The following is a 26227-nucleotide window of genomic DNA, read 5'->3' as shown; positions in this document are numbered from 1 at the left end:
ACCTCTCAGATTTATTTTTTTACCCCCTGGCATGTCAGGCTTAACTTCTGACAGTGGACACTTGGGCCCAGGGCTTATGTGCCTTTTAAATCCCTGATGTCAATCTTAATGTTTCCTCTTAAAGGTTACATTAGTTAACATTTCCACAATGATGCCCCAGTCTCCTTGCCTTGTGCCAACTGCCATGGGGTATTTTGCGATTTCCAATTCTGGCCAGCTTGTCAGGGAAAAAGTGCTGTCCACACTTCTCTAGTAAGAGAGACCCCACATCTTTCGCTAAGATTCCAAGACTTTCCTTCATGGAAATACCCTGGACACCATCTAACAAACACCACAGGCCCCTCATCACCCTGTCGGGGGATCAAGCAGATCCAGGCCCAGTGGCCCTGGAATGCCACAAACACTGGACACACTCTCTTCTCAACTTGTGGTATTTTATCTGTCTCTTCTTCCTCTCAGTTGCAGTCCAGAGGGATGTCTCCCAAGTGTTAAAACATGGTTGAGGAACCACCTTTCCAGGTACTTCTGGTGATAGTAAGATACTTGATCTTGTTTCCTTAGCTGCAGACTATTAGCAGCATTAGATACCGGAGTTGTTCTGCTTGTTTTGGCAGCATGTATACTAAAATTGAAAAACACCTAAGAAAAAAATCTACAAGAAAAACTTAAAATATGTGTAAGGTCTTATCTGACTGTAATTTGGTCCAGTTTATAGACTCCACTTACAGGCTCAGAGTTTAAGAACGATGGTCTGAATGAACCACACCATACCCTCCTCCAGTTCCTGGCCAGCCTGCCCTCCTTGTGAGCAGGGTGTACTCCCAACAGATAGAAAAAAATTAAAGAGGATAGGGAGAGAGAGGAGAGCAAGAGAGACGGCGTATCTGTAAGAAAAGTCAGTATATTTATGGTTTGCTTTATAAAAGTTACTATAATACAATGGTACATAGTATTGAATTCACAAAAATATGAACAAATATTTACAGCAAGACACACCCACAACGGAAACACTTCTCTTCAAAACAAGTTACATACTGATGGATGACAGAGTCTATACGTACAAACATCTCTAAAACTTATTCTCTTTGCGGGGGGAGGGAAAGAAGAAAGAAGGGAGAAGGCAGAGAAAAGGAAAAAAAAAAAAAAAAAGCAGAAACCCCCAACACTTCAAAAGCAGAGAATCTGTTCAATGAAAACAAAGGCTTTGAGAGAAAAATGGGCCAACACACATGTGGATTATTGCAAAGCATCCTGGGGTGGGGCGGAGTCCTGGGGAAGATGGGGGCCCAGTCCCTCGCCATTGGCCAAGGCTGGCCAAGCATTAACACAGCCTCCTTGCTGGGCGAGGGGAGGCACAGCAAGGGCCGAGGTGGGCCCTCCCTGTATTCCTCACATCCCCCACTTTTCTTTTATGGAGGCGGAGGGGAGAATGGAGGCAGCCCCTTGGGGGCTGCACAAGTAACTTAAATCGGCTCTCTCTACAAACTACACATTTCCTCATGTGAAAAATAAATATTTCCTCGGTTGCACCATTAGGCAGAAAACTGCAAACGGAAGAGAAGGTCGCCGCTGTGTCCAGGTGCCCCCCTGTCTTAATGCCATCGATTTCCTTGACCTTGGAACCGGTGGGCACAGTCTCAAACAGAGGGCCTGCGGTGAAGAAATTAAAAAAAAAGAAAGAAACCACACACACACACACACACACACACACACATACACACACACACACAACAAAACCACAACGACAAAAAAGAGAAAAATAACAATTCTTTGTACAGAATTTACATGATAACAAGCTTGACACAAGCTGAGATACCAGAGGCTGGCAGCCTGGGCCGCGGTGGGCGCGGCTCCCACCCAGCGCTCCCCTTGGTGAGCACCTGGGTCACAACAGTCAGTTCCAGAGATTATTTACACGCCTGCTCTGCTTTCCAGGGGGTGGGGGACTTGCATTCGTGTCTTTTTTTTTTTTTTTTTTGGAAGTACAAAGAAATGAGCAAAAGTCTTCCCACATGTTTCTACAAGAAACAAGTTCCCGAGAAAAAGTCCTTTATGGCAGTCTATATACAAAGTTGGTTCTGAACTTCAAAAATCTATTTTTTTCCCTTCGTTTTGATTTTATACACGCACTAGAAAAAAAAAAATTCATGGAAATAAACCCTGAAAAGGATGAGAAGGGAGGGGAAGAAAGGGTAAAAAGGAAAAAAAAAAACCACTGTCAAAGACTTAGATCCGAGTTTTAAAATCTTTCCCAAGATTTTTCTTTCTCTGGGAGAAATAACCTGCTCACTCCGAAAATAAATATGCTCTGGCCTTGGGGGGTGGCCAGGGGTGGGAGGTGGGGAGGTGGAAGTGGGCTGGGCGGCGGGTGAAGCTTATGAAAGAAAAATGCCACATGCATACGGTCAGACAGCCTGTAATGGTGGAGGGGGACCCCTGCCCTGGGAGCCCCCTTAGCCTGCGTAGGTTGAGGGCAGTGGAGGGTGGAGACCCCTCTTGCCAGTGCCCCCCACGCTGGGCCCCAGGGAAGCCCCCTCATTGCTGGCATCCGAATGAGAAAGTAAACATTGAGCCCAAGGATTTGGGGGGCAGGGAGTGCCCAGGGGACCTTCCTGCCTGGGACCAGCTTGGCTCTCCCAGGCCCCAGGGAAGGGACAGACTGGGGAGCAGCTCAGGGGAAGAGGTGGGGTCTCCTCACTGCATTCACTGGCAGAGAGGGGGCCTTTCGGCATTGTAGTGTCGAGGTCAAGGCCACTGGCCCGGCCCTTCCCCTCAGCACCTGGCCCGGTCTGCCCAGAGGGTGCAGGGACCCTCCGTCCTGGAGGCCTCTGGCCCCACCGGGTCCCCCCTCTCTGTTCTGCCTTCACATTTCAACGGTTAAAATGTCTTTTCTTATGACAGGGAGGGAAATAAAAAGAAGACAAAATCACATAGCAGCATTGACGGGAGAGGCTGAGGATGGGGTGGGAAGGAGCACAAGAGAGCCACGGGGACGGGACGGGACACCGAGGGAGACAGAAATGGCGTCTGGCTAAACGCACATCTGGAAAGGAGCATTTCTTCAACAATGAGAGAGACACGATGGAAAGACAGAGAAGCCCTTTCCCGCTGCGGGGCCGGAGCTGCGGGTGGGTCCTGGGGTAGTGTTGGGGGCGCCAGGCCCTGATGGCCGCGGGGGCGAGGGACAGCACCTGAAATGGGGCGGGAGGGGCCGGCCCAGGGGCCTGGGGTCCGGCCCAGGCGGCAGCGAACATCCTTCTGAGTTTGGCGCTGGGGGGCCTAGTTGAGGGTCCCCCGGCAGTTCTCTGAGCCACAGAGGCAAGGGATCTTGACGTCCTCGATGGGGAACTTGTAGTCGTAGGTGATCTCCTCGTTCACGTTGATGTGCTGCTTGGAGTAGATGACGATCTTCTTCTGTGACTCTACCGTGATCACCTTGGCGTAGCAGTTGGGCTGTAGGGAGGGGCAGCACGGTGAGGCCCCCCAGCCTCTCAAACCCAGCATGGCCCTGCCCACGGGCCAGCTGCTCCAGGCTCAGCCCACCCCCTCTCTGGGTGACAGGAACCTCTTGCCCCTGATAGTAAATAAAAATGATAATGATGACGATGATTTCCCAGGGCTTCTACCTCCTTTTCCATTTGTGCCATAGGTGACTCCTAAAAATCTGTCTGGCCCAGGCCTCACTACTTCTTTTATGTGTGGGACATTAGGGATTGAACCCAGGGGTGCTCTACCACGGAACTACATCCCAAGCCCTGTTTTATTTATTTATTGATTTTTAAATTTGAGACGGGGGTCTTGCTAAATTGCCCAGGTTGGCCTTGAACTTGTGATCCTCCTGTCTCAGCTTCCTGGTTGCTGGGATTATAAACATGACCAGGCCTTACTTTTCTGAGCTCTAGACAAGGTCAGCAAACTATAGGCCTCAGCTACCTGTTTTTTTTTGTGTGTGTGAATAAACCTTTATTGGCACACAGCCACACTCACCTATCATTTGCTTATCACCCATGGTTGCTTTTGTTACAAGGGTGCAGTTAAGCCTGCTACAGAGGTCATTTGGGGCTCAAAGATAAGAATATTGACCACCTGACCCTTTACGGAAGAGGCATGCCAGCCCCCATCCACAGTCAGAAACCCAGCTACCTGCTCAGGGCACATGCATTGGCTCATAGCTGATTCCTGATGGGCTCCTGCTCTGGCCCCTGAGCACCTAGCTCCTGGTGTCCTCCATCAGTGCCAGCTCTGCCCCTCCACCACGTCTAGGGGATTCTGTTGCCTAATGACCTCTGGAGTCTTGACTGCTGCTCCCTATTGCTCCCTGTCTCTGATGCCACCAGTCACAGTCAGGCTCCCATCACCGCTCACTGTTCACCTGGACCACAACAGCTCTTGCTGCCACTCAGAGAATCGGAAGCCAGGGACAGTTTTCCCAAGGGATGGCAGATTCTGTCACCCCATGGCTCCATACCCTCTAGTGGCCTGCTAGGCCTTTTTTCTGGGTGCTACAGATTGAACTCAGGACCCGATTTGGCTTCTAGAGAAACTCCTCAGCTCAACCAACAAGCCTGTGTGACCCGGCATACAGACCTTCCCCCTTGTCCTTTCTCCCTCCTCCATCCACTGTCCTCTTGCTGCCCCTCAAACAGGTGTTCTCCACGTGCCCGCCCCAGGGCCGCTGGCCACATGTTGCCCTACATAAGGCGATGTCCCCTTATTCCTCAGATCTCACAGGACAGTCACAGAAAAGGCTCTACTGGCCCCTCCAGCCCAACGGCGGTTAAAGCACCATCAGGAGGGCCAGTACACGCAGAGGACTCGTCACTGTCGGCACTTTCCACGGGCCACATGCAGTAGCACACTGGACTCTCCCAACAGCCTACATAAGAAGGGACTGTCACAGTCCCTGTTCACAGATGAAGGAACTGAGGCCATGAGACGTGGAGCAGCTGTCCTGGGGCAGCTCACTAGGCAGCACTGCCACAGTGGCCTGGGCCAGGCTGCTGCTGAGGGGAGCTTGGGCCACACTCCCTCCCCAGTCCCGAGCACGGTCTACCGTCAGGCTCGATACGACTAAATAAAATTGAAACTCAGTTTCTCAGTTGCACCGGCCACTCAAGTGCTCCAATCACACACAGCTGGCCCACACCAGAGGACAGTGAGGTTGATATCACACCACTGTGGAAAGTTCTGGGACTGGGACATACCTCAGAGGTGGAGCACTTGTCTGGCATGTGTGAGGTCCTGAGTTCCAATCCCAGTACCAATTTAAAAAAAAAAAAAAAAAAAAAAAAAAGACAGTTCTTTTGGGAGACTCTGTCCAGAGCATGAGCCTCTAGGGTTGTGCAGAGCCAACAGAGCCACAGAAAAGGCCCCAGACAGAGGAGTGATCCCAGAACACCACAGAATTGAACCAGCCTTTCTCTTTCTTTTTGAGTGGGGATTGAACCCACTGGGGTTTCTACCACTGAGCTACATCCCCAGCCCCTTTTATTTTGAGACAGGGTCTTGCTAAGTTGCTGAGGCTGGTTTCAAACTTGCAATCCTCCTACCTCAGCCTCCCAAGGTCCTGGGATTACAGGCATGTGCCACCACTCCCAGTGAACCAACCATTTCTTGAGCACCGTTAGTCCTCACACAGCAACACAAGTCTCACTGCGCTCATTTTACTGATGAGACACTGAGGCTTGGATGAGAAAAGTGCCTCGTACAGGCCACAGCTCCCCACACCCCCAGTTGACCTGAGTGTGGAAGGAAGCTGAGGTGATTCCTGTGCTTGGGACTCCTAGGTGCCCAGCACTTTGATCGGGCACAGACACCCCTTGTTGGACACTCACATTGCAACTGTGGTTAATGAAGCGTGCAAAGTTGCCACACTTGGTGGCATCGATGATGGTGTCGTGGTCTACTCGGAACATGTAGCTGCTGCCGATGCCCTCGTCCTCATACCGTTTCTCCCGCATGTCTGCGATCACCTGGGCACAAAAGGATGTCAGTCTGGGTGGATCCGGGGCCCACCCTGTACCCATCCTGCCAGGCAGCACCTACCTGGCGGATGTTCTGGCCCACATACTCGATGACCATCTCATCAGCCGCAATGGGTTCCATGGCGAACAGGCCCCAGTCATGAATGTGGCTCTTGCAGAACTTGAGTTTTTTCTTCCGGAACTGGGGGAGGGAGTGAGAGGAGGGGTGAGGCTCTGGCCTCAGGTCCTGCCTCAGCCCCAGCTGCCCTGGGTGGGGCCAGGCCTCACCTTGAGCTGGTTGAACTTGAGTAGGTCGCTGTCACAGCTGCCAGTGAAGGAGGACAACAGGCGGCGCTGCTCTGAACGCCGCTCCGAGCCTGCCCGAGTGGAGGCATGAGGCTGCGCTGGGATGCTCATGCCCTGCCAAGCGCAGCACGGACATAAGTCAGCCCGGGACTTGGCTGCCGGGGCTCGGTGGGCGGCCCACATCCTGGGACCTGGGGCAGCCCCTCCCTAAACTCTGCTTCTTTGCTGTACCCACTCCCCAGGTTTCTCCCTCTGGGCTCCTCTGGCCGGTCCACCCCTGATCATCAGGCTGTCTGCCTCCTCTTTCCCATCAGCATCTGTATGTGTCCAAGTTTCTCCCACCTTAAAAACAACATCACAACTTCCCTTCAACCTTTGCCACTTTTCCTGACCTCAGCTAAGTTTTGCAGTATGTGAGGTGTCTGCCCTAACCCCTGAGAACCCCAGCAAGGCCCCCAGTGCCCCACACAGCTCCCTCCTTGCCTGGCCTCTCGGCCTTTGCCGCACCCCTGAACCCCGAGCTGCCAGGCCGGCTCCCTCCTCCTGCATGCTCTTGGAAAACCTGCTCCATCCTGATGACAGCTGTTTGGATCCCAGACCAGAAGCCCTGATCCCAAGCTCTGCTGCTTACCTGGGTGTCTACACTGTCTGCTATACTTCCCTTCCTGGTGTCCCACAAACCCCACACTGAGGTTGTCCCTAAGTGGAGGTGCCATCTGCATGCCCACCTCAGGCTTGGCATCCAGCCCAAGCTGCAAGCCAGACCCTTAGCTGCCCAACCAATTTCTTCCTTTCCAATCCCCAATCCAGGCCCAATTCTGTCCATCTGACTTCCTGACCAACCTCAAACACATCCTCTTTCCCTTGTGGCCCCCTGAGTCCAACCCACCCTCATGTCTGGCCTGAAACTGCAGCAACTGTATTGGCAGCTCCCCGGATCTCTGCACAGCAGCCCCCATGAGCTTCAACCATCACAGAGAGATCCACAAGACCCCACCTCTCCCAACACTCCCCGGGTTGCCAGCTGACAAAATACAAGTGTAAATTTGTCAACCCAGACCCCAGGGCCCTGACAACCTGTTCCCTACCTCTCTAGCCACAGCTGTCCCACTTATACTGCTGAGTTCCCCCTGCCTTAGGACCTTTGCACATCCTGCTTTATGCACAACCTCCGGGACTTGTGAGTCCCTCTCCTGTCTCAACTTTCTGTTGCAACCTTTCTACTTCTCTGTGACCTCTCTCTGTTCCACATAGCTGGTTCCCTCACTTCACTCAGGTCTGGTTCAAATGTGACCTTCTCTGAACCCTCCCAACTTGCCAATCCCCAACTTCCTCTCCTGTCTTCTCCGTAGCATTTGCTCTGCCTGGAAGCACATAATTATTGCTCATGTATTTCCTCCCCATCCCACTAAAATATAAATACCATGAGGAAATGGATTGTCCACTCGTATAGTCTCTCACTCAGTGCCTGCTACTCGGCAGAAGCTAAGGAATATTTGCTAAATTAAAAAAGGGATGAGCTGGGTCACATCTGAAAGTCCAGATGCTGGGGAGGCTGAGGGAGGAGGATCACAAGTTCTAGGCCAACCTCAGCATCTTAGACCCTGTCTCAAAATAAAAAGGGCTGGAGTGTAGCTCAGTGGTAGCCCTTGTGTTCAATCCCTAGTACTGCCAACGTTTAAAAAATGGGAATGAATTAACTTCTGGAAGTGTAATTCGGAAGCTCTCCACTGCCCATAGGCCACGCCCACCCCTTGGCACCGCCCCCAGCAGGCAGGTGAGGTGCAGTCTGCATACCAGCAACACTTGCAGGACGGCCCCACCTGAGGCGCCAAAGGTGGCTCCCTGGTGCCAGTACCTGGGTGTCTGCAGGGGGCTCATCGGTGCTGGCGCGGCTACTGTTGAGGTATCTGAGCTTGTCCTTCTTGTCAATGGTGTAGAAGCCCTCACTACGGGCACAGCCTGTCACGTGCTCACGGATGCCATCATCGCGTTTCTTTTTCTTAGCTGAAGAGAGGCTGGTGGGTGGGTGTGGGTCAAGGGTCATACAGACATTCTCAGAGAGCCCCTCAGGAGGCCTGTCCCAGCAGGTCCAGCCTTCCCAACCCCAGACCCATCTCGTGGAGGTGTCTATACCTATCTCAGCTGCCCACCAGCTACGCCCCACACAGCTCCAGCTCTGATGGCCACGCCCTGGGCATGTTCAGGAAGTACCCTGCCTCAGTCTCCCCTATACACTGGGGTGACGGTGGTGCCAGCATGTGAATGATGCCATATACTTAGCAGGGTTTCTGAGGCAGGGTGAAGGTTCACTAGTCTGGAACAGCAGGGATACTGACAGCTCCAGCCCTAGAGAATTCCAGTGAGGCACTGGGGCCAGCAGCCTGATTCAAGAGCCAGACTTGCCCAAGTTCAAGTCCCAGCTCTGCAACTTTGTAGCTAGTGACTTGGGGCACATCACCTCATCTCCCTGAGCCTCAGTTTCTTCACTTAGGAAGGGGAAGGCCAACTGCCTTGCCCTCGCTGGGCCGTGGGGATTAGATGGGGAGGCACCAGGAGGAGTGGACACACAGTTGGTGTCCACTGCCACTGCTAAGTTCTACAGTCTCATCCCCACCAACTCTAGGGATGAGGTGGGCCACAGAGCGCCAAGGATGATTCAGTTGGGAACCTGGCACAGTGCCAGCACAGGCACTACCTGGGGCAGAAGTAGTCAGTGCCCTTGCCTTCATGGGCACTGATGATTGCTACAGACTGGGAGGGGCCCAGAGGGTGGTAAGGACTTCCTGAGTCCTAAAAGACATGGACGGCTACGTCCCACAGGATATAGGGATGGTAGACCCAGAGTGTGTCGTTGAGCCAGTCCATGCCATTGTCCTGCTGCAGCAGCCGCTCATAGGTGACACACAGGAAGCGGATGTCCTCCTCGTCAATGCCACCGTTCCAGATGTCATACAAGATGGTCATCTCCTCAAACTCTGAGCGGGGCCGGAAGAGGGGCTGGGGTGGAGACAGCTCGGGCGAGGCAGCCACCAGGTCCTCGTGGCGCTTCTTAGGTGGCCGGCGCCACGGCCCCCGTACCTTGGCCAGCTCCATGAACTCCTCAGTGACTTCATCTCGCCCACGAGGGCCTAGGGGGATGGCCTCACAGGGCCACTGGTTGTCTAGCTCCTTAAAGGGCAGCTTGGCAGGTTCAACAGGTGGTGGAGGTGGGGGTGGAGGAGGCTGGGGGGGAAGGGGCGGAGGGGGGGCCGGGATCCCTGCGTTCCGGAAGTCCAGAGTCACAGCCCGGGGATCATGGGTGCTGGGAAAGATGGGGGTCTGTGGCTGGCCTGGCAGGAGCAGAAGGTCCCTTCCAAGGGCAGCCCCCGCTGGTGGCCGCACCAAGGGCCCATCCAAGGACAGCATAGATGGTGGGGATCGCCGGGGCCGGCCCGGCTTCCTCTTGATGGGGGGTGGGCAGGGGGCCAGGGTGGCAGGCAGCAGAGGTGGCAGCTGGGCAGGGGCCCGAGCCTGGGCCCTCAGCACGGGGACAGGCAATGCCAGGGGCAGGGGCAGAGGCAGGGGCAGGGGGAGAGGGAGGCCCGTCTCCAAGAGCACCGGGGAGGCCAGAGGGCCAGAGCGCTCATCTCGCCGGCCAGCCGGGAGCGGGCAGACAGGTAGGAGCAGGGGCCCACTGGGCTCTGGGAAGGTGGGTGTGAAGCTGAAGTCCCGGCCAGGTGTCCGTGGGAGGCCCCCGCTGCTCAAGCTGGGGGATTGGGATGGGTAGGAGAAGGGACTGCCAGGCACCTGTGGGGAGCTCAGGGACAGGCCGCTGCTGCCCCCTGATAGCGGGGGCTCCCCGCCTGGTGTGGCTGGCACTGTCTCCGTACTCTGAGACTTGCCCAGGCTGCCACAGAGGCCAGGAGTACGTGGGGGCTGGTCCTCAGGGGGAGGCTCCAGAGGGACAGTTGGGTGTAGGGGCTCTGGGGTCTCAGGCTCTGGGGGTGGGCTGGGTGGCCGGGGTGGCCGGGGTGGCGGCAATGGTGGCTGCAGAGGCAAGGACAGCATTGGAGGGGGCTCGGGCTCCACTTCCAGATGATCTTCTGCAGAGGAAAGCAAAAGCCAGAGCATCATTATTTGATCCAGACAACTCCCAGGACATTGTTCCCGCACCCTACTACACACACTGGATACTCAAGTGCCCAGGGTTCCTGAGCAGTTAAACCAAACAACGCTTGGCCCCCAGCCAGGCACACAGTGGGTGCTCATTTAAATGGTGGTGGGGTTTGTTGAAGACATAGGAGACATGGTTGCTAGCCTTTCAGTATCTTCAAGACCATGAATCTAGGCTGGGCTGCAGCATTGGCCCAGCATGCACAGGCCCTGGGTTCCATCCCCAGCAACACAAAAAAACATAAACAAAAAAAAAACTGTGTTCCTGTGGCCAAGAAAACTTGCTCTGTGATGGAACAAAATCTAACAAGTCTCCTCGGCAAGACTTGTCAGAGCCTGCAAGGAAACCTGGTATGCCTCCCTATTGTCACAGAGCACACTGGTTAATGTATCTTTTGTCACCTCTTACCCTGCCCTAGAATATAAACTCCACGAGGACAGGTATTTTTGTCTGTCTGATCCACTCTTGTATTTTAGTGCCTAAAAGAGTACTGGGGACCACAGAACCTTAATGTTGAGTCTCTATTCAAAGATCTGTGGTTTGTGGTCAAGTAAATAAAACAAAACACATTAAACTAAATACATCAGTTTTCTTTTCTGAAGACTGAAGGCAGGTATTAACTCGAGTGGCTATGTCGAAATTAAATAGTATCACACATCTGGTTCCACAGTGGCTCTGGCCACATTGCAGGAGCTCAGTAAGCAACACTGCATCTGATGGCCACGGTACTGGTCAGCGCAAAGACAGCATCTCCACCATTGCAGGAAGTTCTAAAGATGGTGTGATCAGAGCTTTTCATGTGCTTTGTGCAGCTCCCTCAAGGGAGTGGAGGGTGCAGAGCTCATAGCCCCTTTCCCTGGACTCGTACCCCAAAGCTATCCCACTTGCCTAGAACTAAAATGACCTTACCTTTGGGAGCAACTCACAGGACTAATGGTCTAAGCACTAAACCACAGGGGAAATCCTGGTACTATGGAAGAGAACAGCCCTGGCCCCTGGTGGGCTCATCCCTCATGGTTCTCCTGTTTCAGGCACCTCATCTCATTACGAGCCCATGCGACCCCATGAAGGAGATACATCTGCTGATGCCATTTCAGAGGAAACTGAGACTTGTGAAGGGAGCCTGGGCTGATTCTGACAGCAAGGACACCTTGCCTCCTCCACTGCCCTCCCAGGAGGCTGCATGTGGTACCTGGAACATGTTCAGGGGACATTGGGGGCTGAGCTTCCATCTCCCTGGCAGGGGGCTCTGGAGACAGCAACATGGCCTCTTCCTGGTTCAGGCTATCCTCCTCCAGGGGCTCCTTGCACCCGGCCAGCTCCTCAACACCCACAGGCAAGGGGGGCTCCTCCAGGAGAGGAGTCTGCTCCTCGGGGGCTTCATCCTCAGCTTCAATGTCCACCTCTTCTTCTGTGCCCAGCGGCTCCACTGCAGATGCCCCTGGGGCCAGAGACACCTCCTCCTTGTCCTGCTCAAAGTCCTCAGCACCTGCAGGTGGCATGCTCTCATCTGCCACTGCCACTGCCTCCTCCTCCTCCTCCTCCTCCTCCACCTCTTCCTCCTCCTCTTCTTCCTCTGGCCCTGCCACCATCTCCTCTTCGTCCTCCGAGGACGAGGACGAGGACTCGGAACTTGATTCAAACTCAGAAGACTCAGAACTCTCGCTGGATGACTCGGCCTCTGCCTTGGAGGTGGCAATGCTCACCGTCTCCTCTGGATGTGCGACAAAGGGAGAGTCTAGTGATCTGTGGTGCTCCTGCCCCGGGCCAGATGCCTCCCCAGAGGCCACGAACAGGGGGCACCTGGCTGAGCACTGCCTCAGGCAGGCATGTGTGAAGTAGGGTTGATAACTATACTTCATTTTTAAAAACATAACACAAAACCAATTGTTCATTTTAAAGCGAATAATCCCACTGAGCACAGAGGTGCACGCCTATAATCCCAGCCACCTGGGAGGCTGAGGAAAGGCCTGCAAATTCAAAGCCAGCATGGGCAACTTGGCAAGACCCAGTCCCAGTATAAAAGTAAAAAAGCTGGCGTGGGGGTAGCTTGCTTGCCTAGGATATGTGAGCCTCTGCATTCCATCCCTGATACTAAAAAATAATAACTCAAGAGCAGTTCCATGCCTCCTCTGTTCCATGCCTCCTCTGCCTAGCTGTGCGACACTCTCGCCACCTCCCTGGCCCACCCACCAGCACGCAGTCCCGGCCCTGGGCACCAGGCTCTCCCTGCAGCTCTGCAGTCTTGGCCTTCTGGCTATTGCAACGAATGGAATCAGAAAACACGGTTGTGCACTCTGATGAGTACAGATTTCAAAAGCGTGCTTTCCTGCCCCAAAGCACTCTTTGGGAGGCTCCTTGCACCCTGCCAGCTACTCAACACCTCTGCAAAGAGGGCCCAGGGCTGGCCATGCTGCTCGGCCTGCTCACCGCCTTCTGAGTCTCCTTCGTCCTCACTCGCTCCTGATAGGGCTGCATCTTCACCCTCGTTCTCGGTGTCATCGCTGTCCTCATCGTCATCCTGGGGAACAGGGAAGGATGAGGACAGGTAAGCAGGTGGCCTGGGGCTACCTGACAGGCCTAGAGCCCCGAGGCAGGCCTCCGGAGGCAGACCTTCTCAGATGTGCTTGAGCTGGAGGAGCAGGACACCTGGCTCCGGGGGCCACCCTCCTCCTCCTCCTCCTCCTCTTCGTCCTCCTCCTCGTCCGCTTCCTCCTCGGCTTCTTCCTCCTCGGCTTCCTCCTCAGTGCTTTCCCGCTCCTCCTCCTTGTCAGAGGCTGAGGACGAGGGTGAGGTGGTGGAGGACCCAGAGGATGAGGACCCAGACGAGGACGAGGACACTGACAAAGACTCCTTCTCATCCTCCTCCCCGCCACTGTCCAGCTCCAGTGGCCGAGCTGGCCGCCGCCGCACGCCCACACCCTTGGGGTCCCGCTTGGCCAGCTCGCAGGGGGCATCTGCCATGTCTCGGTCCCGCTCCCGCTCGGACTCTGTAGGAAGAGAGGGCAGTTTCAGTCAGGAAGGGGAAATGGGGGCAAAGGGAAACCCAGCCCCCAGTAAGAAGTTAGAGGTAACCAGGCACAAACCTTCGTCTTCTTCATCCACAGAGGTTGAGGGCCGAAGGCGCTTCTGGTCACCAGATGATGCTGTGTCTGGTGGCTCCTTCCTCTTGACCTTGAAGGAAGGCAGGCGAATGGCCCCTCGCAGCCCAATGCCCAGGCCCAGGCCCTCATAGCCCAGGCCTTCGCCTTTGCCCCATGACTCCAGCAGGCATGAGGCAATTCGGTCCTTGGGCTTTGGCCGGTCCTCATCCTTGTGCTCGCCTGACTTCACAGGGGTCAGCGAAGCCTGGGATGGGAGAGAAGCAGGGAGTTGCCATGGTTGGAACACTGCTGCTGACCCCACAGGCCTGCTCCCTGAGTGGCAATGACAGCAGCCTCAGGTGACAGGGAGCCTCCTGTCTGCACTCCTGGCATGCAGTTCACCTTCCTCAGGAGGCACCAGAGCCCCACTCTGCCTCACTGACCCACGTGTCCTCACCTGCAGGGTGGGCTACTCAGGACAGAGGCCTCCAAATTTAGAGAGGAGACTCCAAAAGCAACACATCCTCACTGGAGGTGTGTAACCTACACCATGGGGATGCAAGTCTCATAAGATTCACACTGTCCTTATTTTTCTGTTCTTTTCCAATGCATTAAAAACAATACCCATGGACTTTACTTGGCCCCTGCAGTTCCAAAACGCTGTGCCTTTGAGGGACGTTTTAAAATGAGCTATATTAAAAGCTTCACATGGGGCAGGTCACCAAGACATAGTGGCCCCTTTCATTCAAATTGTTCTTGGTAGCTATTAGAAGCTGTTACTATGACTCATCTGGTAGGGCCAATGTAATCAGGGTGAACCACAAAGCACCAGACATCAGGTGGCTCGTTCTCATTTTACTGTTCCATCTTACAGATGAGGAATGGGCTCTGACAGGTGTGCTTACCTGGACTGCAGAGAGCAGGCTCTTAGTCACAGCAGCATTTCCCAAAGCGTGCTTGGCGGGAGGGGGATAGCAAAAGTGATAACCCTGGTCACCTCTGGGGACGGGGGTAGAGGGGACTGGGCCTGAGGGTAGTGACTGAGAGGATTTTAAGATAGTGAGAGATGCTGCACATGACAGCACACAGCTATGGCCCTAGCTTCTTGGGAGGCTGGGGTAGGGGCATCGCCTGAGCCCAGGAGTTTGGGGCCAGTCTGGGCAGCATAGCCAGACCCCATCTCTAAAAAGAGAGGGAAAAAGGAAAGAAAATGTTCTCTCGAGTGGAGGGGCAGCGGTTACTGCTCATCTATGAGATCACCAAGGACATCCACTGCGTAGAGAGGAAAAGCTCTCCCACCAAGACAGGTCTCTACCAAAGACCACTTCAGGATACGGTGGGAGCCAAGCCCAGTGTGCTTTGGTGTGGCCCACCTGTGCTGCTAGGCACATGGTGCCTCTGTGCTGTCCCAGGAGGTGGCCACTGGGCACGTGAGAGTGCTGAGCACTTGAAGTCTGGTGAGGGGAACGAGGAACCCAATTCACACTTTCATTTCAACCAATCTAATCCAGCGAGTAGACTAGTGGGCATGTTGACAGTAGTCAGTGGCCCTCTCCAAGTGCCAACCATTCCATCGCCCCACACAGGGGTGCAGATGGCAGTGTATCTGTCACACACCTTGCAGAAGGGGGCACCTGGCCAGGCTCCTGCCCCACCCCCACTGGCCACCTGGGGTGCTCTGCACCCACCTACCCACCTTGGCCATCCGCTCCTTCTTGTCCCACCACTCGTCAAAGGCCCGGAAGGCCACCACCTCCACCATCTTGCGATTCAGGTCACGCTTCATGATGGCCTTCAGCTCCTTGAGCACCACCAGTAGGACACCATCCACTGTGGCCTTGTGCGGGTCCTCCTGACGTGGCACGTAGCCTGGTGGCGGCACTGACGGGTCAAACTTGGGCAGGGGTGGCCAGGGCTGCCCACGGCCTGGGCCACTGCTGCTTAGGGAGAAGGGGCCCCGGTAGGGCGGCAGGTTGACAAACTGTAGACCAGCTGAAGCGGCAGCGGCTGCAGCAGCCATGAAAGGTGGGTAGGGACAAGCGCCCTGGCCTGTCATTAGACGGCTCAGCATCTGCGTTTGCATCTGGAAGGACATGGGCATGCCACCCCACTGGCCGCCCAGCACATGGCTCATATCCACCTGCATCACAGGAAACAGCCCTGGTGGAAAGGGCGGCAGGGGCGGCAGGATAGGTGGTGGGGGGACGCCAGGCGGTGGCGCTGGCAGGGGTGGTGGGGGCACGGTCACTGCAGGATGGGCTGGTGGTGGCGGTGGCGGGGGTGGAGGCAGAGGTGGGGGCATGGGGAAGCCGGGCTGGGGCGGGGGTGGGGGTGGGGGCAGTGGTGGGAAGCCGGGTGGCGGGGGCAGCGGCAGGGTCGGGGCCAGCACATTGGGGCCTGCCACAGCTGCTCCCCCTGCGGTCACCACCATGGGCTTGGGGCAATCGGCACTGGTGATGGGGGCTGAGGGCATCTCGTCATCCGAGATCTCCATGTCCTCGCCTGAGGACTGCTGGCCCTGCGGAGAGAGCAGAGAGGGCAGTGAGCAGGGGAGGGTGGCCAAGCAGCTCCAAAGGCCTCCTGAGTATCCAAAGGCAAGATGGATCAGCAACATGGGCTCTCAGCTGTGTGACCTCTCCCAAGTCACTCAGCCTCTCCAAGCCTAGTTTCTCCAAGTGCATAAAGGACAGGAGAGCACCTGCCTCTTGGGGTTACCATGGGGACCTGTACAGTCACTCATTTAACACATGCCCAGCACCTGCCTGCCAGGCACCGTTCTGCTATGCAGGGACACTCACAAAGGTGACCATGCAACATATAAATCTTGCTCTTGTGGCACTGAATTTCTAGAATTCAGAAGACAGCCAGAATGAAGGCAGGAAGTACATCATGGAGAAAGGAAAGGGGTCGGGTGGGGGCAGACAGAGGGAAATAGCTTCTGTTTTAATTTGAGGGATTGTTTCAATGTGTATTCAGAGAAGGTGATATTAAGAGTTAACACTTCTGTAGTGCTTCCTATGTGCCAGGTAACTTTACATATATTAACTCAGTTAATCCTTAGAACAAACCTGCAAAGTAGATGTTATCTCCATTTTTACTAACGAGGAAATTGGGGCACAGAGAGCTTAAGCAACTTGCCCAAGGCCTCACAGCCAGTAAGAAACAAGCCAGGATTCAAACCAGGAAGTGGCTCAGTCAGACTGCTGTCCTCACTCTGGCCAGGAGAGTCTGGAGCAGAAGGTAACGTGAGCTAGGCTTGGGTGTGTGAGTGAGTGGGTTTAGCAGCATTAAGGACTCGTAAATAGGAATCGTGCTCTGCACCCAGTATTGTGGATGCACCCAGTGCAGGGTGGAGCGCACCTTCCACCCTTCCCCATCTGTTCTTGTTTCTCCTGCAGTACTGGGGATTGAACCCAGGGCCTCACTTGTGCTAGACAAGTGCTCTACCACTGAGTTACAGCCACGGCCCCCGACATCTCACTTCTTATATGAAGAAGAGCCCAAGAACCTTGTGACCTGGGGGCCCACTCGGATCCCTCCAGACAAGTGAGGAAACAGACCCAGCAGGGGCACGGCCTGTCAGAAATAGGGCCAGGACCACCCTCCAGACACCCATCCCACAGGGACTGTGGCTGGAATGCAGAAATGGCTGGATTAGGGGAGGAAGCAAGGATGATCAGGGGTCACAGATGACCAGGGAGGGCCCTTTACTATAGGATCCAGTGCACAGGCTTGATCCCATGGGAGGCCCAGACTGGGTTCCTCCTGGTGTAGGTGGAGTGAGAAGCTAGAGAAGGGGTGGAGATGAGAGGGAGGGGCCACCCCTGGCTCTTGTGTGGCTCAGGCCCTGGCCTGGATGAACAGGTTAAAAAGGAAACAGAACTTGCTTTTTTTTTTTTTTTTGGTTAGGCTGGGGATGGAACCCAGTGCCTTGCAGATCTAGTGACTGCTGAGCCACGTCCCCAGACCCCAGCTTGGGCTTCTATAGGCTGAAAGAAGGCATGCATCGGAAGGCTGAGGGGATGCGGTCTGTGTAGGATGCAAAGCCAGAGGTCAGGCCTGTAGGTGAAACAGGCCTCCAAAGAAAACTGGAGGGAGGGAAATACCAAACCTATATAAGAAGCAGGAAGCCCTGGATTTTACTAGGTACCCTACAAACATACGCATGCACTCACACTCACGCGTGCGCACGGGCACACACACACACACACACACACACACACACACACACACTCCCCCTCTTCAAAGTAGCCTTGCACTTGAGGAAAGGACAGGCAGGTTGGGCTAGATATCGGGAGACAGTGCCCCAGGACATCAGACCTGGGCAGCAGTGAGCAGGTGAGGCAGGCCAGAGCAGCACACAGAGGGTTAACCCAGGCCACTGCAGCCAGCCAATCACAGGAGCCCCAGCAGAACTCCAGCCCTTGCCCAGCCCCTTGGCTGAGCTGGGCTGGGGCCGCTGCTGCTAGGAAGCAGCAGGGTTCTCTCAATCTGAGAGGAGGCAGGTGCTCTCACCAGCCCATTTGACAGATGATGAAACTGAGATGCAGAGAGGGACAGTGCCTTTCCAAGGTCACATAACCCATAAGTGACAGAGCCGAGGTTTAAGAACTGAAGCCCATGCTTTTCAGCAGCCTCTGGGAAGCAGGAACCCTCCCCTCCCACTGGCCCCTCTGGGTTGCTCCCTAGCCTCAACCCCAGCCTAGGCTGCGACTGAGCACAGCACTCCTAGCTCTCCTACACAGCACACCAGCCCCAGGATCCCCATCCTGCTCTACCCACTGCCAGCAGGGGGCTCCCGAGGGCCAGCCTGGAGCTCAACCGTGCTCTGGACTTCCGTCCCCAGGCACCAGAGTCCCCCCAGACTCCAGGTCTCAGGTCCTCACTTTCTCCTTGCCTTGGGCAGCCCAGTGGAGGAGACCCTGTCCACTGGTGACTCTGGGCTTCTCAGCCCTGGACCGGCTCGTCAGCATGGCGAATGCCCCAGCTCCAGGCAGCCCAGAAGGAGGGGTTAGGGCCAGCAGCTCTCCACCTCTGCACACCTGTCAACTCCCCCTGCCTGGACCATTTACTGCCAGAAACCACTTCCCCAGAACTGCCTGGAGCCCAGCCACCTGCAGCCCCTTCCTGGGGAGGCCAAGTTCCTCTCTGTTCCTCCCCGAGGCAGCCAAACCGGCCTCATCAAAGGGCCCAGGAAGGGGGGACTCTCCTCCCTGCTGCCCACAGGGGCATGGAGCTCCGTCTGTGCCCCTGGCTGCTCATGCCTGCCTGGCTCACAAACTCCAAGACAGGTGTCTAGGAGGGCCAAGGCATGGGCCTCCACCAGGAGAGGAGGGGGCAGAGCCAAGTCCAGGAGGGTGACCAAACCCTCTCCTAACCTGGCAGCACCCTCACCCCAACCCCTGGGTGGAACTTTCTGGGACTGGAGGTTTGGGCAAATGAGACCAAGGTGAAGTGAGGAGACAGCGGGGACAGTCAACTATGCCCACTTCTAGCTACTGTCCCCTAAACCAGTCTTTAACTCCTTCCCCTGAAGAGGCCAGGAGACAGGGAAACTCACCTGCCTCGCAGGCTTCCCCATCTCTTAAGAGGGCACAGGCTGTAAAAGACAGTACTCCAGAGCTTCCACTGGCCTGGCTCAGCACAGTACCTTGGCTAGTCCCTCTCCTCGCTGCCTGAGCATCAGGACCAGCCCTGAGCATTCCTAAGCCACAAAACAAAGAGGGGGGCCTAGGGACTGGGGATATAGCTCCGTTGGTAGAGCGCTTGCCTCACATGCACAAGGCCCTGGGTTCAATTCCATCATCACAGCCATCAGCACAACCATCATCACAGCCCACACTCTCTAGAGGTCTCTGCAAACTCCATCAAAGCAGCTCAGGTCAGCAGGGCACAGTGGCACATGCCTATAGGATTGAGAGTTCAAAGCCAGCCTCAGCAACTTAGTAAGGCCCTCTCTCAAAATGAAAAATAAAAAGGTCTGGGGATGTAACTCAGTGGTAAAGTGCCCCTGGGCTTAATTCCCAGGAGGCGGGAGGCAGCTCAGGGGAAAATTTATCCCATGGAAAACTCTTAACTCCCCTTATAAAGAGAGCAACAGAACTCAACCATGTTCTCATTTTCTCCCTGGCTGCTAGGGAGCTCAGAGCCAAACCAGCTGCTTGATCACAGTCTCTGGAGCTTTTCCCATCCTCTTTTTATTTTCTAAATTCGATCTGTTATATTGGCTTCTCTGTTGGGAAAGGCATTGGCCTCCTAACCCTTTTGCTTCCGGGTCTTAGCTAGTTATCCTAAATGTTTTAAGGGGAGAAAAAGTGGGACAGAGATAAACAAATCAATCCCAGATAGATGGACAGACATGGTGGTACCTCATCCATCTTCTCTGAGGTCGGGGTCCCGTCTCCAGCCAGGTCCAAGGCCACCTCAGCTGACTGGCCCAGAAAACCAGTAGGGTCTGGGGGGCCTGGCTCAGGTGGGGGTCGAGGCCCCAGGCCCACGTCCAGCTCATCATCCTCATCGGAGTCAGGCAGAGGCGTGGGGCTGATATCCTCTAGGCCCGTGCTGGAGGGGCGTGAGGATGGGGGTGAGGGGCCGCGGAAGCCCGGTTGGGAGTTGGTGCCGAAGGGGGCCAGTGGGGAGAGTTGGGAGGAGGAGGAGGAGATGGGGCTGCCCTCCATCTGTAGCTCGGCGTCCGAGTCTTGCTCCCGTAGGAAGGGCAGCTTAGTGCGCTGCTCCTTCAGCAGCATCTCGATGCGCGAGTCCAGGCTGTCATGGGGCTTCTCAGGCCCCGCAGGGGATGACTCCAGCGTGGGTGTGCCAGGGCTGTCACAGGGCTCAGGACTCCAACCAAAGGTCGGCCGGCCGCCTAGCTCCATGCTGTTGGTGTCAGGGGGCGGCGGGCCAGGCGGTGTGCCCGGCTTCTCCTTGGCCAGAGGCTCAGCAGGTGGCAGGGGTGGAGGTGCAGGTGCCCTCCGGAACTCCCCACTGTCACGGGCCCCAAAGGTGGCTGTGGTGGTGGGCTCCTCGGGGGGTGGGGGGAAAGGGGGTGCTGGGGTCTGGTATGGAGAGAAGGCCGACTTGAATCCGGGAGTGGGGGCTGCTTGGGCAGGCGGTGGAGTGTGGGCAAATGTGGCTGAATCCTGCGGTTGGGCCTTGAAGGGAGGGCCACTGCTGCCCCCACTGCTGCCAACTGCCCCAAATGGGAGGTCCGAGGAGCCCCGAAAGGGAGCTGCGGCCCCAGCCACTGCAGCCGAGTTGTGAACATAATGATGCTCGTGGCGGCGATTGTAAGCATCGGTAAACTTGCTCTCGTGGCGCCGAGCCTTGAAGGTCGCTGTGGGGTCCGGGCCGAAGAGGTAGGAGGGTGTGGGCTGGCGGCTGGAGTAGCTGGAGTCCTGTGAGAAGGGGGTGCCCAGGCGCGGTGTGAGTGGGGTGCCCTGCCCATAGGAGTTGGGCGTGTCCAGGCGGCAGCTGGAGTAAGCCGTGTCCTGGGAGAAGGGGGTCCCGCCACTATTGGGGGTGACAGAGGAGGAGCCAGAGCCACAGCCCGCAGACAGGCTGCCATCCTTGAGGCGCTTCAGGGCATCTGACAGCTGGGAAGAGAGAGGGAGAGAGGTGAGATCTGGTGCAGGCTCGGGCGGGCAGGCTTCCCTTCTTATTCCGACTGCTGGGACCCACAGCCAAGTTGCTCTGTGGCACAAGGAAAGAGGGTCTTAATGTTACTCTGTTCATTCTTAGCGAACCTTGGGGACTGTTCCTACTCCCAAATGCAGAGTAAAGGAAGACCCTACCATCTTGGTATAGGCTGGGATGTTCTTTCAGTCGGCGGCTGTCAGGCACTGAGGACCTTCTAGGCAGAAGTATGACTGAGAACTAGGGTTTGGGGATTGAGTGGCTGTGGGCTTGGTTCTGTCCCACACTGTGGGTTGAAACAGTGTGACATGGGGAAAGCACCTGAAGGACACTCTGGCTGACTGAGCTCTGCCCTCCTGACTGCACTGGCTGATCCAGGGGAGGAGCTGGGATGGCCCTGTCCTAGGAGGTGGGGGTCAGGGAAACAGGGCCTGAACTCTGCTTTCTGGGGACAAACATAGAGGGGGATGCAGGCAGCACCCACCAGGGCCTTGGGCACTGCAGTGTTTGAGCATTGGTGTGGAAAAGCATCCCCAAGCCTGTGGACCCCTCCTGTGCTGGGGGAGGGCTGGAGGGAGGGGCCGAGTGGGCTCAAAGCCACAGGAACAAGGCTGAACCCAGGGGAGCTGCACTGAATGAGCTTGGAAAAACGGATCTTGTAGACCCCACTCTGAACCTGTGGTGGGTGTGGCAGGCTCATTTACCTCCTAGGCCTTGGTCTCCAAGACTGGTGATAGTGAGCTGGGGGCTGAGGCGGGGGTCTGATCAGGAAGTTGAAAGCTTCCAGAGGTGGGGGGACATGACGGAGCTGGTGATGGGAGAAGTGGTTGTGATAAACCCACCTGTAGGGTCTCATTCACAATTGGAGAGACAGCATCCAGCTCACCCACTGGGAGGGTCTGGGGGGTGTATCGGCCGGTAACCAGCAGTTCATAGAAGCGCATGCGGGTTTCTCCTGTGATGAAAAGGGCAGAGGCATTCAGCCAGGCTCTAGGATGGGTCAGTCCCCACAGGTCTCTAAACTGTTTGGGATCCTTGTGGGTCCTGTATGTCTGGGATCCCAGGCCTGGGGAAGCTGCGTGACCCCTGACCAAGTTCCCATCCTTCCTCCCCTTGCACCTCACTCAAGATCCTCATCTGTTCAATGAAGCTTCAAAACTGATATTTCTTATCTTGAGTCTCAGAATTTAATGCCCTGGCTAGGACTCCCCCAAATTCAGAGTTGTCAAGCCCAGCACAAAATCCCTTCCCATTACCTGGGCCATGGTGCCAAAGAAAGAGCACCCTCCTCCCCCACCCCTGCTTTTTTCACCTTCCCACTTAGCCGGAGCTTATAGCAAGGATGGGGGAAGTCCGGTGACATAGAGGTGATACTTTGTTAACTACCTGGGGCCAGGTGACAAGCAAGTTTGCAGAACACATTCTCGTAGCATATTACTGTGAACTTTGCACTGACTTCTAGCTGAGGACCCAGGACCAGAGTTTGCTTGGGGACTCTGCAGGGTACTGTCCAACCGAGCCCCACTGGACCCCATGAGGAACTTTCTACCCCTCAGCAAAGAGGTCTTCACAGACCAGGGCCCCAGATTACTGATATTTATAGAACCTCAGAGGCAGCTGGCTGCATATGCAAAGGAGACACATTCCTTGAGCTACACTTTACACTTTGCTGGTCTCTCTTGAAATACAAACTTAGGTGGCAGTCTCTGCAGGCGGTTTCTTTCCCCCTTTATTTTTATTTTTACTTTTTTCAGAAATAGAATAATGGTGAGACCTGACTCCTTAAGTCAGATTGCTGACTTGATTCTCAAGGGGAAATCAGACTGCAGCCATCCAAGGGGGTAAAGTCCATAGGCCCCTGCCCACCCAGAGACTGAGGAGCTAGGGAAACGAGGGGAGTGGCTGTGGATTGGATGAAAACCTCAGACTTGTGCCCTGAGGAGAGGTACATCTAGAAATAGGGTCAGCAATTGTGGATGGGGTAGTCAAAATACTCAGCATGATCTTAGACTCAATTAATATGTATTAATTGTTAAAATCAAAACAACAACAAAAAGGTTTAGATTTCCCTATTTTGGTTTGGTGTACTCAGATGCCGCCAAACCTTGTGCTCACAAAACCCTTGGAGCTGTTGCACCTAAGTCCTCCCAGGCAGGGTTCCCAGGTGGCCCCAGAGAGCTGGGGATCTAACAGGGCTCTCTGGTCCCAGAGCAGCTGGCACCTCCTTTCATATAGGTGGGAACTTCTTAGAGAGGTCACAGGCAAACTTTGGGAGACACCCTCTGAGCCATGTAAGACCCTCCAGCCAGCATCCAGGGGAGTCTAGGCAACCCAGGGATGGGAGGTGTGGCTCCCCAGCCTGGTTGTGAATCAAGCGGGACTCTGCTCCAACGTGCTGCGGTCTCTTTAAGAGAGAGGAGGGAAGACAAAGTGTCAACCCTTGAGCACCCAGAGCAGCCCGCCCCCTTGGCCCTATCGGGAACATTATCAATGAAACAACACTCCTAGCTCAGATTGGTTCAGGGGAGGGGGTAAAGGGGGAGGGGGTATCCATCCTTAAAGGATTCACTTTTCAGTTGAGGGACCTTCTCTTTTCTGTATTTAAAGGTACCTTAACAGCTCTTCCTCAGTTCTCCCCCTAACACACACCAAATAAACAAATGCCTCCTCCTAACACAGGCAGCAACACTGGGGACTGCTAAACCCAGGCCACCGGGACTCTGAAAGGGGCCCACAAGGGGGGTGTCAGCAGTGGGGAAGCCTCTTGGTAGTCTCTAGGGGTGCAGTGGCCAAGAACCAGCACATTTGGTAAATTATAGCCTGTCTCTTAGCAACAGACAACACATTTAGCTCCATGTGACTCTACTCTCAGGAGGGGTCAAATATATATATATATATAAAGTTGTGGGAAGGGATTCCAAGGAAGAATGAGAGGCTTCCCAACAGTGCAGAGGAAGCTGGTGAAAGGGGTCAACCCTACAGGAAGCCTTCATCTCTGCCCCCAGGCGCCCAGCTGGCCCCCACTAACCTTTGGTGTCCAGCTCCACGTGGATGATGTTGCCCATGACCGAGGTGCTGTGCAAATGCTGAACAGCCTCCTTGGCTCCCCTGACTGTGGCAAAGACCACCTTGGCAATGCCCAAGTGCTTCTTGGTCTTGGGGTTGTACAAAATCTCCACCTCCTCCACCTCCCCATACTTCTTGCACATGTCCCTCAGGAAGTTTTCGCGGATGTTATCATTAAGCTTGGCAAATGTCACCTGCTTAGGAGGCACCGGGCCCACGTAGAACTCATCGATCTGGCAGGGGCCGAGGGGGAAGGGAGTTTGGAAAACATTGAAACCGAAGAAAAAACGCAATATTTCCCACTCCCCCAGTGCTTAAAAACAACGAAGGGTTAAATTTTTTTTTTAATTTTTTTTTTTCGAAAAAAAAAAATGCACGCGGGCGGGCCCGGGAAGCAGAGGATTAAATCGTTTGGAACGTGGAAGTCCTCTGGGTTCGGAAGGAAAGGGGAAAAAGAAACAGTTTCTCTTTCCCACCCCCCATTCTGGCCTCCCCTCCTTGCTCACCGGTCAGGGGCGACCCCTTGGACTAGGAAGTTGTCCCCCCAAAGTCATTGGGCTGGGAAGGGGGGCGGGTCCCGGGGCCAGGCCTCTGGGTAGGCAGGAGCCAGGTGGGGACCCAGAGCCCCCAGCTGGGCATGCAGGACACTGTATCAGCGCCGTGATTACAGTTTCACCGAGTGTTATTTTGTTTACAGTGGCCGGGAGGGGGACACCCCACTCCCCCTCCCCGCCAAAACTTCCCGGCCCTGGACGGCGGGAACTAAGAATCCGGCTGGGCTTGGTCAGGGCTGGCGTTATTTTCGAACTCGGGGAGGGAGGGGGAGGGGTCCTACCTTGAATTTGGGCACCGACAGCTCCAGCTCCTTGTTTTTGGTCCAGATCCCGACGACCCGGGGATCTTCGACAATTTCCACCGGGCGGTTGCTGGACATCTGCGGAGAGGATGGGGGGAGGAATGGGCGGGCTGGTCCCCTCCCCAGGGGCAGGGGCAGACCCCCTTCCCCGGGTCATGGTCCAACTCCAGGAGTGGGGCCCCGGCTGACAGTTGGCCGGGTGGTGGGCAGCGGGGTGCCGGCCGCTCGGCCCCAGGGGGCGGTGGGGGCGGCGGGAGGCGCGCCGGCTACTCACCGCCAGGCTGAAATGCTGCCCATCGTAGCGGTACAGTTTATGATGCCCCTTTTTCAGAGCCGGGTCAATCATCAACTTGTAACTTCTCCAATGGTGGTTCCTCCTCTCGCCCGAAGGGCCGGGCTGCGGCGGGGGCTGCTGGTGGTGGTGGTGGGGGGGGTGACTGTTCTCCATGCCGTTAACCCAACCTGAAAACCAGCAAGTTGTTGTCGTCTCCGCCGCGGCGGCGGCCGCTTCTACACACACGCGAAAGAATCAGATCGGCCGGCCCCCACCCCCTCCCACCTTACCAGCGCGCCCCGAAAGGAGCTGTCTCGCTGGCTCCCCCCAAAACGAGAATGGAGCGAGAGAATAACCCTTCCGGGAGAATTACGCGCCCGCCCGCTCGGCCACCGTCTCCGGGAGGCAGCGAGGGGCTCCCGGGGGCCCCCGATGCGGGCTGGCGGGGCCCGGGGCGCCCGGAGGACGCGGACTCCGGCCCATGGTGCCCGCCCGGCCGCCCGGCGTGGCGCTCGCTCGCCCGCTCGGCCGCTCGGCCCGGCTCGGGCGCGGGGCTCGCGGCAGGCCTGGCGCCGCCCGCCCGCTCGGGCCGGGGGCTCGCGCCACCCGGCTGCTGCCCGCGGCCTCTCCCTCCCCAGCCGCGCTTACATCCCCGCCGGGCGCCGGCCTCCCTGCGCCGCCAGCCAGTACATGGTGTCCCCCGCGGGAGCCGAGGCCGGGGCGGCCGGACCGGGGGCCGGGAGGGGGGGTCGCCGCCGCCGCGGCTGCCGGGCCCGGAGCTGCCGCCGCCGCTGCTGCTGCTGCTGCTGCCCGGGAGGCGGCTGGCGGCGGAGGCTCGGCTCCCAGTAGCCGCACATCCCACAATACACCGCTAAGGAGCCCGACCCGAGC

At 56.1% G+C, this 26227-nt stretch overlaps 1 protein-coding gene across 1 annotated transcript; it reads right to left on the bottom strand.

Annotated features, from left to right (window-relative positions):
* Positions 1-1459: 1459 nt before the first annotated feature.
* Positions 1460-26171, bottom strand: Setd1b (SET domain containing 1B, histone lysine methyltransferase). The gene is made up of 17 exons (XM_077109032.1): positions 25985-26171; positions 25337-25524; positions 25042-25140; positions 24169-24439; positions 21983-22095; positions 19877-21100; positions 15205-16026; positions 13512-13773; positions 13039-13415; positions 12856-12946; positions 11618-12139; positions 9091-10354; positions 8128-8287; positions 6252-6383; positions 6046-6165; positions 5835-5972; positions 1460-3453 (listed from the first exon to the last, which is right to left on the bottom strand). Exons 2-17 carry the CDS (start codon positions 25508-25510, stop codon positions 3280-3282), a joined length of 5943 nt encoding a protein of 1980 aa, XP_076965147.1. The 5' UTR covers positions 25511-25524; positions 25985-26171; the 3' UTR covers positions 1460-3279.
* Positions 26172-26227: the final 56 nt, after the last annotated feature.

Source organism: Callospermophilus lateralis, chromosome 1, assembly GCF_048772815.1.
Source record: "Callospermophilus lateralis isolate mCalLat2 chromosome 1, mCalLat2.hap1, whole genome shotgun sequence".
Classification (NCBI taxonomy): Eukaryota; Metazoa; Chordata; class Mammalia; order Rodentia; family Sciuridae; genus Callospermophilus; species Callospermophilus lateralis.
The sequence above is the reverse complement of the archived record's forward strand: the minus strand, read 5'-3'. Positions and strand labels throughout refer to the sequence as shown.

Excerpts from the sequence above, each read along its gene's own strand:
- Setd1b (XM_077109032.1), bottom strand. The coding sequence starts at position 25,510 with ATGGAGAACAGTCACCCCCCCCACCACCACCACCAGCAGCCCCCGCCG. Across the intron at positions 6,384-8,127 it reads AGCCCCCTGCAGACACCCAG|GGCATGAGCATCCCAGCGCA; the intron begins GTACTGGCACCA and ends TGCGCTTGGCAG. Across the intron at positions 6,166-6,251 it reads TCAAGTTCAACCAGCTCAAG|TTCCGGAAGAAAAAACTCAA; the intron begins GTGAGGCCTGGC and ends TCCCTCCCCCAG.